The sequence below is a fragment of the Eretmochelys imbricata genome, chromosome 6 (genome assembly GCF_965152235.1).
Source record: "Eretmochelys imbricata isolate rEreImb1 chromosome 6, rEreImb1.hap1, whole genome shotgun sequence".
Lineage (NCBI taxonomy): Eukaryota > Metazoa > Chordata > Testudines > Cheloniidae > Eretmochelys > Eretmochelys imbricata.
The window spans coordinates 123,925,750-123,939,274 of NC_135577.1; the positions used below are offsets into that span (position 1 = coordinate 123,925,750).

The 13,525-nt window shown below is 43.2% G+C and overlaps 1 protein-coding gene across 9 annotated transcripts in view; it reads right to left on the reverse strand.

Moving 5' to 3' along the window:
- The window catches only part of FBXO34 (F-box protein 34), a 67,317-nt gene that overhangs the window by 9,193 nt on the left and 44,599 nt on the right, over positions 1-13,525 (reverse strand). For 8 of the 9 annotated variants that reach the window (XM_077819584.1, XM_077819583.1, XM_077819581.1 and 5 more), the window contains one exon: positions 139-338. The exons of the other annotated variant lie outside the window; for it this stretch is intronic. In XM_077819584.1, the coding sequence (XP_077675710.1) occupies positions 139-215 (77 nt within the window). In that variant the 5' untranslated portion in view covers positions 216-338. The remainder of the gene's footprint in view (positions 1-138; positions 339-13,525) is intronic. 9 annotated transcript variants of the gene reach the window in all.

Sequence of the window (13,525 nt, forward strand, 5' to 3'; positions counted from 1 at the left end):
GTTAATATTTCACTTAAAGGCAAAGGTTCTCCAAAGCAAGGGTTTTATCTAAGAGTTTGACTGGCACACTAAGCAGGGAATTAAGCGGTAGGCCTACATGTGTTAACCATTCATGGCCCAACTGGGGTCTGTTTGTACCGTTTGACTTGATGGAATGTCGAAGATGTGGAATTCAGTGGTTCCCTGTGGAGGCCAGCTCTGTAGGAAGTCTTCATAATAACGATCTCCCCACCTAAGGCACACTGTCACAGCCAATCCATCTTTGTTTACACGCAGGGCTCCCGCAACTGCTTTTCTTGCCCCACACAGCGTTTCACTATCTCTCTGCCACCTAGAAACTGGGGAAACAAAACAGATATACAAACGATACTGTTAGAACACAGCCTAGTCAGGGCAGGGACTCTTCCTACTTTAGGTGTAGAAACAGGACTCAATACAATGGCGCTATGATCCTGATCAGGGTCTCTGGGCACTGCTAGGATATATCACCTCCACCAACCATCCACTTGCTTGAAAAGCCAAGGTTTGATTCTACCTGTGGCTGCAACAACACTAAGCATGCGTTACATCTTCAAAGACCTTTGCAAACACCACACATGCTCCGTTATGCTTTCTGCCTAATGGCACTGCATAGAGGTATGACAGGTTTCAGAGTAACAGCCGTGTTAGTCTGTATTCGCAAAAAGAAAAGGAGTACTTGTGGCACCTTAGAGACTAACCAGTTTATTTGAGCATGAGCTTTCGTGAGCTACAGCTCACTTCATCAGATACATACCGTGGAAACTGCAGCAGACTTTATATATACACAGAGAATATGAAACAATACCTCCTCCCACCCCACTGTCCTGCTGGTAATAGCTTATCTAAAGTAATCGTCAGGTTAGGCCATTTCCAGCACAAATCCAGGTTTTCTCACCCTCCACCCCCCCACACAAATTCACTCTCCTGCTGGTGATAGCCCATCCGAAGTGACAACTCTTTACACAATGTGCATGATAATGAAGTTAGGCCATTTCCTGCACAAATCCAGGTTCTCTCGTTTTCAAGGCTGAAATTAAAATGTTGAAGCAGTAAAATCATCAAGACTGCCAGAAAATGATGCTAGCTTTCCAAGCTGAGTGACATACTGGATTTCAAAAAGTACAAACACATACTGCCAGGCTGCCTTAGAACTTAGTGGAAATTGTCCTCTGTTAACACCACATACAGATAAGACAGCAAATTAGCCAGAACAAGGCTGCTATGGAGTATCTCCAATCTGTACTTCGTTGTTCTTGCAGCAGACACTATTAGCACTGCATTAACATTTGGATAGTAACAACAGCCACCTTTAAAACTGAAACCTAAAAGGAAAAAGTGAACCAGCACATGAGACCTGGAAAAACTCATGCATTAAAATGTGAGCTGCCAACAGCTTGTTCTACAGCGCATTGTTTGCTTCCTCTCTAGAGGACAATGTGCAGTGACGCCATAGTGAAGGAATGCCATTTTTCCAAGCTAACTGTAACTCCGTGACCCAGAAGATTTACCATTTATTGTAGAAAGAAAAGGAGTACTTGTGGCACCTTAGAGACTAACCAATTTATTTGAGCATGAGCTTTCGTGAGCTACAGCGAAAGCTTATGCTCAAATAAATTGGTTAGTCTCTAAGGTGCCACAAGTACTCCTTTTCTTTTTGCGAATACAGACGAACACGGCTGTTACTCTGAAACCTGTCATTTATTGTAGCAGGTTGTTCTATCCGTGACAACAGCTTTGCACAGCACTCTTCCTGCTGCCCCTTTCTTACAACGAAATCTTGGTAACATAGACAAGCAGAATCTCCTGGCAGGAGGAGGAACTTGCTAAAGCCAAGTGTTTACTGAAATCAAAAATTCTGCAGCCAGGGAGCATAGCACAATCTGTTAGCAGGTGCCTGCCTGCCAAAAAGAAAGCCTTGCCCATCAAAAAGCAACTCTCTCTTCATAGGTCTATGAATGGCTCCCCTAATCAATACTTTGCTGATGTTGATTACACCTTCTCAGCAACTCCACCCACAGCCTCACTAACACAGTTTTCCTTGAGGGGGAGAGTAAATCTGACCATGACTCACTGAAAAACTAATTAAGGGCAACTTTCCTGCAAAGAGAAGGCAAGCTGCATTCGGATGCAAGTCAATGTTGGAGATTAAGAGTGGCAGCTATTTCACACACCCTTTGGAGGTGGGAAGGCAGGTCAATCAACTGCCCATATATGACTAAGCAGGAGCCTAAAAATAAAAAAGTTTACTCTAATCTTGCAGTCTTCACAGGGGAAAAAAAAAAAATCAATGCTGCATATTCCTGGCACACACACAAGTTCCTTGACAAATTGGAGAACAAAAAAACACATTGAATGATAGAGCTGGTGGGGGGAATTAGAGAATTTCTGACTGACTCTATGGAACACAGAACAAGCATTTAGGTGGCTTTGAACTCACACAACAAGAATGAAAGCTTCTTACTAGAACACAAGTTCATTAGCACAGTCACAACCTAATCTGTGTGTGTGACAAAGACCTATTTGCAAACGTAAAATTGCAGCACAGAATATAATCTGTACTATAAACCACTCCCAATAAATGGTATTTTAAAAAAGAAAAATTTCTGGCCATGATAAATGCATATGCAAATGTGTGAGTAACTTGTGAGTTTCTATCAAGAATTTACACCTGGAATCTTAACAGGGAGTTAAACCAAAAAAGTTACATGAAGGTCTTTACTTATATTCTGCCTCACCAGCGCCCAATGGGAGCACTCAGGTCCTAATTTTCACCCAGGCTTTGGTGTCGCTTCCCTTTTTGGGCTCATCCACACTGGGATTTCAGACCCAGTAGGAGCTGTCACGTGTAGACATGAAGTACTACATTGGTGTGCATATAATGGCAATTGTGGCATTTTAAAAATGCCAGATACCTTATGCATGGGTTAAAGTAACATACTGAAAAACATTTCTGTAAGCATTGTGCATGTTATTTAAGTCCATTGTGCTAGGGTAACTCCAATAAAAATATTTTAAATGCTTCTGAGCAAGCTAATATTCATAAACTAGCATGCACAGATACCATCTCCAAATCCTACCTGTAACCATACCCATACGGTACAAAGTCACACCAAAAAACCAAACAAACCAAAGCGCTCTAACTGGCGAGTGAGGCCAAACACAAGCTCCCTGGGGGTAAGTTAAAATAGCTCATTCAGAATACTGCAGAAAGGAGGAAAAAATTTAACTGCACCCAGAATTGCATTAAAATAGTCAAGGGCAAATTCACATGGCATTTTGGAACAGGCTAAAAGTGGAGGTACACCAAAGAGAGAAGTGTGTTAGGGGAGGGGCAAGAAAAACAGAGCTGAGAGACCTGTCATCAGTAATTCATCAGAGAAAGGTGTTATTAAATGTTACTATATGGATAGCTATTGCACTCAGTATAAGACAGTTAAGGATATCCTATGTGGCATGCAACCATGATCCCACAGGTTTCACAGTGGTAGCTGTGTTAGTCTGTATCAGCAAAAACGAGGAATCTTTGTGGCACCTTAGAGACTAACATTTATTTGGGCCTAAGCTTTCGTGAGTTAGAACCCACTTCATCAGATGCATGGTGTAGAAAATACAGGAGCACGTATAAATACATGAAAAGATGGGAGTTGCCTTACCAAGTGTGAGGTCAGTCTAACGAGACAATTCAATTAACAGCAGGATACTAAGAGAGGAAAAATAACTTTTGTAGTGGTAATGAGAGTGGCCCATTTCAAACAGTTGACAAGAAGGTGTGAGTAACAGTAGGGGGAAATGAGTATGGGGGAAATTAGGTTTAGGTTTTGTAATGACCCAACCACTCCCAGTCTTTATTCAGGCCTAATTTGATGGTGTCCAGTTTGCAAATTAATTCCAGATCTGCAGTTTCATGTTGGAGTCCGTTTTTGAAGTTTTTTTTGTTGAAGAATTGCCACTTTTAGGTCTGTTATTGAGTGACCAGGGAGGTTGAAATGTTCTCCTACTGGTTTTTGAATGTTATAATTCCTGATGTCAGATCTGTGTCCATTTATTCTTTTGCATAGAGACTGTCCGGTTTGGCCAATGTACATGGCAGAGGGGCATTGCTGGCACACAATGGCATATATGACATTGGTAGATGTGCAGGTGAATGAGCTCCTGATGGTGTGGCTGATGTGGTTAGGTCCTATGATGGTGTCCCTTAGTCCCCCTCTAGTGGCTGGTCCACATAAAGGGGTTCATTAGATTGCTAATGTCTCCGACTTCATAGACCCACTTCTTCAGCTCAAGCAGTAGAGGTTTATGTTTTAGATCCAGATGTCCAGGATTCAGTCCCAGATATGCTCACCACAACTCTATCACGGCTCTAGAATGCTACTCTTGGAGAAGACATTCCCACCAGGAAGTATTCCAGTTTTCACCCTTGATTACTTTTTGATAATTAACGGAATACAAAGCTGTACGGAAAACAGAAAAGAGAACCAGCAGCCTCATCCAGTTCTTCTTCTTTGCATTTCCCATTCCCCTTCCAGATAAGCACTGGGAAGGAATTCAGCCCCTCACTGTATGAATAGGCACATTTCCCCTTTAAGGCAATAGCTGGCAGGCAGCTCAACCTGTACTGCAAACTTCAGTATCCTATTATCAGATTTCTGTACTGCTGCCACAGTTTGTGAAAACTGATATCCTAACTCAGATGAGGGCAAATGCAGAGCCAAGTCTCTTAATTTGGGCAATGAGATACAGTACTATTTGAGCTCCGGAGGCACCACAGCAGCTAGGCCTTTTCTGGCATGGACTTTAAAGGAAGTCTCAGCTTTACACCGTAGCAACACTAACTTACAAATGAAAGGATTCAAAAAATTAGGCCAGGCCAGTCACTCGGGGCAGAAATGCACCTTCTAGCTGGAAATAGCAACGAGGCAGTGACCTACAGTTCTTCAGCAGAAACAAATGTTGTACTGTTCCTGGTCAAACAAAATACACTCCTTGCCCATTCCATTTTCATCCAGAATTGTTTGAATGTGCCTGATCCACTGAGGAAGTATAATGGGCTAGACCTAAGAAAATTCAAAATTGTGAAAATAAGGCTCACTTAAGCTTCTATCACCTTGACCTTTTGGTCAGCTAGGTAAGCTCAGGGTGCTGTCAAGCTAAATAAGGTTTTGCCACTACACTAGTTGGATGAAAGACCACCAAGTCATTCTCAGGACACTGTAGAAGTGATGCTAACTATGCCATAGATGAGTAAATGTTCAACATGGTGTTAAAAGACTGCTGGGGGAAGTGCCCAATCTTCCAAGAGATGAAGTCAAATCCTGACCCCTTGTCATTAGAGATCCCACAGCAAATTCACAAAACAAGAGCATTTGTTCAAATTCCATTTTGGGTCATAGCACTCCATCTATATCAAGTTCTCCCTACAGTTTTAGTTAGAATATTCTAAGAGATATATATTTCTTTCACTTTCCAGCCCCGTCTGTTACTTACAAAGAGCGTGGAATTTATGAAAAATGCTCTGCAGCTTCCGTGATCTGAGAGAATCCTAGAGAAATGCAAAATCATTGCTTACACTTCATTTAGTCTCAACATTCACAGGTCTCTGGATGGCACAAAGCTATTCACAGAAACTGGCAATAGTGTGTAGGCCAAGTATGATGGTGAGATATTGCACGTCAGAGCCAAACACCCACAGCCTCTTGACTTATGAAACACCACTGACCAAAGACATTGATGGGCCAACAAGAATAAGGCTCAATGGCCAGGAAGATACAAAGGGGCAGAGGGGAGGTGACGTAGAGAACATTAGAGACCAAGCCCTTCAGTGGGAGCTACAGTAAGTGGAAATCAAGGAGAGTTGAGGATGCTATGCATCTAACCCTGATCTTGCAAGAACAGCAGAGGTTCAAGGGCCAAAGCGCAGGAGGAATTAAAGCCAAGAGTGAAGTTGTCATAAATATAAAGGGAAGGATAAACATCTTTAAATCCCTCCTGGCCAGAGGAAAAACCCTTTCACCTGTAAATGGTTAAGAAGCTACGATAACCTCACTGGCACCTGACCAAAATGACCAATGAGGAGACAAGATACTTTCAAAGCTGGAGGGGGGAAACAAAGGGTTCTCTCTGTCTGTGTGATGCTTTTCCCAGGACCAGAGCAGGAATGCAGGTCAGAACTCCTGTAAGGAGTTAATAAGCAATCTAGTTAGATATGCGTTAGATTCAGTTTTGTTTAAATGGCTGATAAAATAAGCTGTGCTGAATGGAATGTATATTCCTGTTTTTGTGTCCATTTGTAACTTCAGGTTTTGCCTAGAGGGATTCTCTATGTTTTGAATCGGATTACCCTGTAAGGTATTTACCATCCTGATTCTACAGAGGTGATTCTTTTACTTTTTCTTTCATTAAAATTCTCTCTTAAGAACCTGATTGCTTTTTCATTGTTCTTAGGATCCAAGGGTTTGGGTCTGTGTTCACCTATGCAAATTGGTGAGGATTTTTATCAAGCCTTCCCCAGGAAAGGGGGTATAGTGCTTCGGGGGATTGGGGGCGGGGGAGACGTTTTCAAGTGGGCACTTCCCCTGTTATTATTGTTAGACACTTTGGTGGTGGCAGCGTTTAACCTAAGCTGGTAAGAATCAGCTTAGGGGGTCTTTCACGCAGGTCCCCACATCTGTAACTTAGAGTTCAGAGTGGGGAAGGAACCTGACATGGTGGTAGCAGTGGGATTAATTTGAAATCATTTTGAGATTTTTTTTTTTAACCAGAAGCACAGAAGGATTTTAAAAGATTTTAAAGGGTTTTGTAGAAGGGGACAAAGCCACAAGCATAACAAAAGGGACGTGTCTTTTGTGAGCAGGAGTTTCTCTACCTAAAGGCAGGGTAGTTAACCTCCTGCAGGGAAATTCACAAGTCTTCACAGACCTGAAGAAGTTTTTTTTTTTAAGCTAAGAGCAACTAGAGGGGTTTTCTGTCTATTTGCCTGGAGACAGAGGTGTTAGGGGTTTTTAAAGGGTTTTTCGGTCGGCTGACAATCACGAGCCGAGAACATCGGTATCTGGTTATAGCACAACTTTTGTGTTTTTTTTTTTGACAAGCCAAGTATTGTGCGTGTGTGTTTGATTTCTAACTCTCGGGTGTAAAGGCAGTTAAAAACAGAGGCAAACATGCCAGAGCCCAAGTCAGAAACAGCCCAAGTTTCAGAGTGGGGAAGGAACCTTGACAGAAGTAAAACCCCACAGCACAGGAAACAGCTACCTACATCACTACATACTATAGACATACTGCACGTTATTGCGTTCAGGAGGGAAAAGTGTGCAGGAATTGTGGTCATTGAATAGTATGGTACAACTCTGCTCAAAAAGCGTACCGAGCAAGCTGTGAGGGTTTGGTTGTTAGTTTTCCAGCATCAACTACTCAGTTCATTGAATCCAGAACTCCAGAAGTATCTGGCACAAACCAAGATTGTTTGATAATATTTCCTAACTCAAGATGCTATAACAGGTTTCCAAACAACATGATTTGGCGCAAAGCTAGATAAAGAAGCCACAGCATATGGCAGCCGGCACTACAGAGAGCAAGCCAACCAATGCAAGCATAGCCTCACATTACAATAGACTACCCAGACTCTACTAGATTTGTTATACAAGACTACGGGCAGGTCAGACTAACTCCCCAGCCACTACATAATCTTGCACAGCTTGCCATGACAGATTTAAGCAGGTTGAACACAAAGACTGTGTAGTTTTAAATAAATTCTTAAGATTCAGTATTCATTGCCATACCTGATAAACTTAAACATCATGAGATATCAGGGAGTTGGAGTACAAAGGAGCTGACAGGAGCATAAAAATTAACACAGTCTACCAGCTAAATCATTAAAAGAATATGAAGTTGCCTACTATCTGACCAGTCTGTTCCATACAACTAGCTCAATTAAGGGTGGAGCTTCTACTACTCTCTAAAGAAAGCCAGTTCCGTGTAATTATGTGAGCTTGCCACAGCCAGAACAGAAGAGCTGGAAGACATCAACAGAGCCTAACAGTGGTATATAGTGCCACAGATACAACTTTAATCCACCTGTTCAAAAACACTTACACCTCCTAAACATTCCCCCTCCCATTCATAATCTCAAACCACCGTGCAGATTTTTAGTAATTACACTGCTAAACAGCAGCAGTACAAGGAGGAGGAATGCAGAGGGGTGGGAAAGACTAAGTAGGCACACTTTAAATTTAAAAAACATTAAATTGGTTTCAAAGAAGACATGCCGAGGCCCTAGATACCCAGGTCCTCAGACTAATGGTCAGTTACCAAACGAAAGGGTGGAGGAGGAGGAGGTTGTGTGCTGTGCAGAGCATTCTAATTTTTCTAACACATTTCGGTTCACGGGGTCTAGGCTAATAAAATGGCGAGTACTCCTGCTCTCCACATAACAGACCTGTGGCAAGGTCTCCAAAGACTGGCTTCAAGGTAACCATGCTATTTAAAAGTGACAAGACGACGGACAAGTATGAAGGCTAACCCTCATCCATTTCCAATGTCACCCGCCTTCTTCCCCCCCTCCACTCTCCCCCGTCTTCCCCAACTGAATGTTTCTGTGATCAAGCCCCCCGCTGGAAGGCCTCCAAGCAGGGAAGAAGTTCTACAAGCACAATCTTTTGATGAAGTTTCTCCTTGAGCTTTTAGCTCTTTCAAAGTTGCTCCCACCTCCACCAGCCTCTTTCTGCCCAAGTTTCAAAGTAGCAGCCGTATTAGTCTGTATTCACAAAAAGAAAAGGAGGACATGTGGCACCTTAGAGACTAACAAATTTATTTGAGCATAAGCTTTCGTGGGCTACAGCTCACTTCATTGAATGCATTCAGAAGGTTCGTTGTTTGATTGCAGCCCTGATAGTCATAGAATATCAGGGTTGGAAGGGACCTCAGGAGGTCATCTAGTCCAACCCCCAAGTCCTAGCAACTATTTTCATTGTATTGTTTCATGAAGAACGTGGGAGATATCTGTATTTCTTATAAATAGTTTGTACCTCTGTACAATTACTATCATGTTGCCTGCTGCATGGGGGCAGAGTTAACTCCATCCTAAGTGGTTTTTACACATCTCCAGGAAGGCAGACAATGACTAACTCAAATGCTGGTGCTTAATGAACAATACAGTGAATCTGCTGCTGGAAGCCTACCTCAGATGCCTGGTGAGGTGCATAAACCAGACTGGCTAGGTCCAGGGTTCCCAGGACAGACAAAGAAGCTTTGAACAAGACTGCCTGTGAACTCAGAGGGAGAGAGACTTACTGGGGGACAAACTGAGATAAAGTCATAAGCCTCAGAGGTGCAGTCTGTCTCGCCCAGCCCCAATGCTGGAGGGGGAGGGGGGGCGCAGAGGGGCACCTAGCATGGGAAGACTAAGGTTTAGGTAAGATAACATCCACAGATGCTGTCCTGTCTGCATTCTCTCACTGTCCACAGCTCTTGGAGGGAGGTCTATACCAGTGGACAAAACCCAGCTGGACCTGCTTAAGACACACAGGTGCTGTGATCTGGGAACCCAATCTAGGAATGGGGCAAAATGCAGATTCCAACCTGAGAGAAATGCAGGCATGGGCCTATAACTTGGAAGGGGGTGCCCGTGGAGAGGTCGAGTGAGGGGTCAATAGTACTGCTCACCCCAGAAACGTGACACACACACACACACACACACACACACACTTCAGACTAATATAGAATGTTAGAAGGGATACTGATCTGTATGCTCTCCAGGCACCCTGGACATTACTGAAGAATGCAACAAAATTGATACCCACATACCTGGCTGAACGTGGCAAGACAATGTAACATAACATCTACCAACAGAAAACCAGGAAACTCAGAACCTTTAGCCTTTCTCCAGTATTATCCCACCCTTACAATTCACACATCCCACATCTCCAGGTACCTGGAAAAAGGATGAGCTTTGCAGCATCCCCTGAAGGTCCCCAGATTCAGACTGTTGTTATCCAGGAGAAAGAGCATATTCCAAAGTTGTGGGGCTTTCAGAGTACATCTAGCCAGTAGCCCCTTCTCATACATACCAACAGAATTTCAGCTCAAGTGCTTCTCCTGATCATTGCGGTAGTAGGGCATGGCACAGGGAGAGTGGCAGTCTCAGGTAGGCAGTGAAGCTGTTGAAATCTTTATAGGTCCAACCAACACCTTCAACTTCACCCAGAAAACCACAAGCAGCCAGAGCAGATGATGGAGCTGGCTGCATATGCTCACAGAGAGATACTCCACTTATCAAGCAGACTGAAGTGATGATGGATGACTGGGGAAAGCAACTTATCAAGCAGACCACCACATTCTGTGCCACCTTCGGTTTTGGAATTATTTTAAGGCATAGCCTCACACAGAGCACACTAAATTATCTAATCTCATAGTGACAGACATGAGAGACAGTCACAAGATACATATCTGAAAGGAAAGGTCACAACCTTCTGCATGTATGTAAGTGATAAAAAGCTGACTGGTCATTGCTGCTACTTCGTCTTCTAGTAGCCACTGGGAGTCAAACCTGATCAAGTAATGATGGACATACTTAATTGAAGTGGCTGATACTATTCTTACCCTACCCTCCAGTTGCTTTTCCCAGTTATCCATCATCACTTCAGTCTTGCATACGTTAAGCTTCTGTCAGCTAGTTCTCATCCATACCCAGATCTCGCTCGGACACAGAGTACAGTCACCGACTGCTTTAGTCTTCACTGAGTCTACAAGACAGGGATTAACACCCTGGGGAGTAATACCAGCCAAAGCGGGTTTATCCCAGGTGCATCTATACAGGCAACACAATCTTTTGCTTGTCCTCCTTCATTAAGCATGACGAAAGGGCCACCCCAGTCTCTTCCTCATGCACCTGAATAGTGGGAAATTTAATCAAAGTTACACACTACAAGAAAAAAGGGGAAGTTTAAAATTGAATCTCAAGCGTTTGTGGATTATAATATCAAATACAGTTCAAAAATATTGCTGATTCAAAATTAGAGAGTGAAGATTTCATTATTTATTTTTTTAAAATATGATATTTGTGGAACAAGTCTTATTCCAGGAAACTCAGCACTGCACCTAGAATAGTTTTGAACACTCTAGACATTGATAGGCCACAAACCAGATGAAAAAGTTTGAGCTCTTTGAATGGATTATAAGAGAGAAGACCAAAAAAAAAAAAAGAGCCCAGGAGGCAAAGTAAGTGACAGAGAATATGCACTGAGACGTCTGTCCCAAAAGCATGGGAAAGACAAAACCACACAAGTAACTTTAGTGCTCTTGTTCTAATAAAGCACTTATTCTAATAGAACACTAAAGGAAGAATCTGTCTTCCTTTCCTAGATCGTGTCACTTTAGGATGTCTCAAACCTGCAGCTAAGTATTTCCTCCATCATTCCAACACATGCCACACTTCAAGGTGGCCAGAAAACTTCGAATAAAGGACAGAGGAAGTCTAGAGCAGATCACCTGCCACCTACCGCTAACAAAGTATTTTCAAGCTCCTGTGATCAGTTTCAGCACTACTTTTTACTAATCCTACCACTTCCGAATAATAAGTAGCAGAATTAAGATTTGGCTACAGACGCCACCTGTTAATTTCCCTTAGGATGAATAACAAGAACCAGCTCACTAGACTTGTTCTGCTTCTTCCTAGAAGGAAACAAAGCGAAAACAACCCAGTAATTGCCAATGCCATTATTGTGCTGGCGGCAAAAATTGTGTCACATGGACCTCGCATTACTCCACTTTCTAGTTGGTGCTGGGCCAGTCTTCTCCTTTGGCACAAGATGCTTTATAATCTATAGCAAGCCCAGAACAGAGAGGTAGTTCTACACTCTACTGGCCTAACCTGACGATTACTTTAGATAAGCTATTACCAGCAGGACAGTGGGGTGGGAGGAGGTATTGTTTCATATTCTCTGTGTATATATAAAGTCTGCTGCAGTTTCCACGGTATGTATCTGATGAAGTGAGCTGTAGCTCACGAAAGCTCATGCTAAAATAAATTGGTTAGTCTCTAAAGTGCCACAAGTACTCCTTTTCTTTTTGCGAATACAGACTAACACGGCTGTTACTCTGAAACACTCTACTTAGTTGTTTCAGAGCTGCTGTGTGCTCGGGTTACTAGATACAGGTAAAAATTGTGGCTACAATGCTTAGTGTTCAAGGCCACAATTTATGAGCTACATCTAAATTATATGACATGTAAAGCCCACAATTTGTTAACTGTGAAAATTTCTAAGTTAACCTTTCAGCTGAGCTACCACTACTTTTGTGGGCATGGGGATGGGAGATATCCCTGAATCCTTCCCAATATAGAGCAACAGAATGTGCTCTAGAAATAGACATGTTCTCTCTGAGCTCTGGAGACTTCATGCTCTCATTTTAGAGCTACTTTTGGCTTTTCCTTTATAAGATTTTCTGGGTTATTCATCCACACATGAAAGATGAGGCTTTTTTCCGGCAGCTCACGGAAGCTACTAGATCGCATGCCCTGATTCTCATGGGTGACTTTAATTTTCCTGATATCTGCTGGGAGAGCAATACAGCGGTGCATAGACAATCCAGGAAGTTTTTGGAAAGCGTAGGGGACAATTTCCTGGCGCAAGTGCTAGAGGAGCCAACTAGGGGGGGCGCTTTTCTTGACCTGCTGCTCACAAACTGGGTAGAATTAGTGGGGGAAGCAAAAGTGGATGGGAATCTGGGAGGCAGTGACCATGAGTTGGTTGAGTTCAGGATCCTGACGCAGGGAAGAAAGGTAAGCAGCAGGATACGGACCCTGGACTTCAGGAAAGCAGACTTCGACTCCCTCACGGAACGGATGGCCAGGATCCCCTGGGGGACTAACCTGAAGGGGAAAGGAGTCCAGGAAAGCTGGCTGTATTTCAAGGAATCCCTGTTGAGGTTACAGGGACAAACCATCCCAATGAGTCGAAAGAATAGTAAATATGGCAGGCGACCAGCTTGGCTTAATAGTGAAATCCTAGCGGATCTTAAACATAAAAAAGAAGCTTACAAGAAGTGGAAGGTTGGACATATGACCAGGGAAGAGTATAAAAATATTACTCGGGCATGTAGGAATGAAATCAGGAGGGCCAAATCGCACCTGGAGCTGCAGCTAGCGAGAGATAACAAGAAGGGTTTCTTCAGGTATATTGGCAACAAGAAGAAAGCCAAGGAAAGTGTGGGCCCCTTACTGAATGAGGGAGGCAACCTAGTGACAGAGGATGTGGAAAAAGCTAATGTACTCAATGCTTTTTTTGCCTCTGTTTTCACGAACAAGGTCAGCTCCCAGACTGCTGCGCTGGGCATCACAAAATGGGGAAGAGATGGCCAGCCCTCTGTGGAGATAGAGGTGGTTAGGGACTATTTAGAAAAGCTGGACGTGCACAAGTCCATGGGGCCGGACGAGTTGCATCCGAGAGTGCTGAAGGAATTGGCGGCTGTGATTGCAGAGCCATTGGCCATTATCTTTGAAAACTCGTGGCGA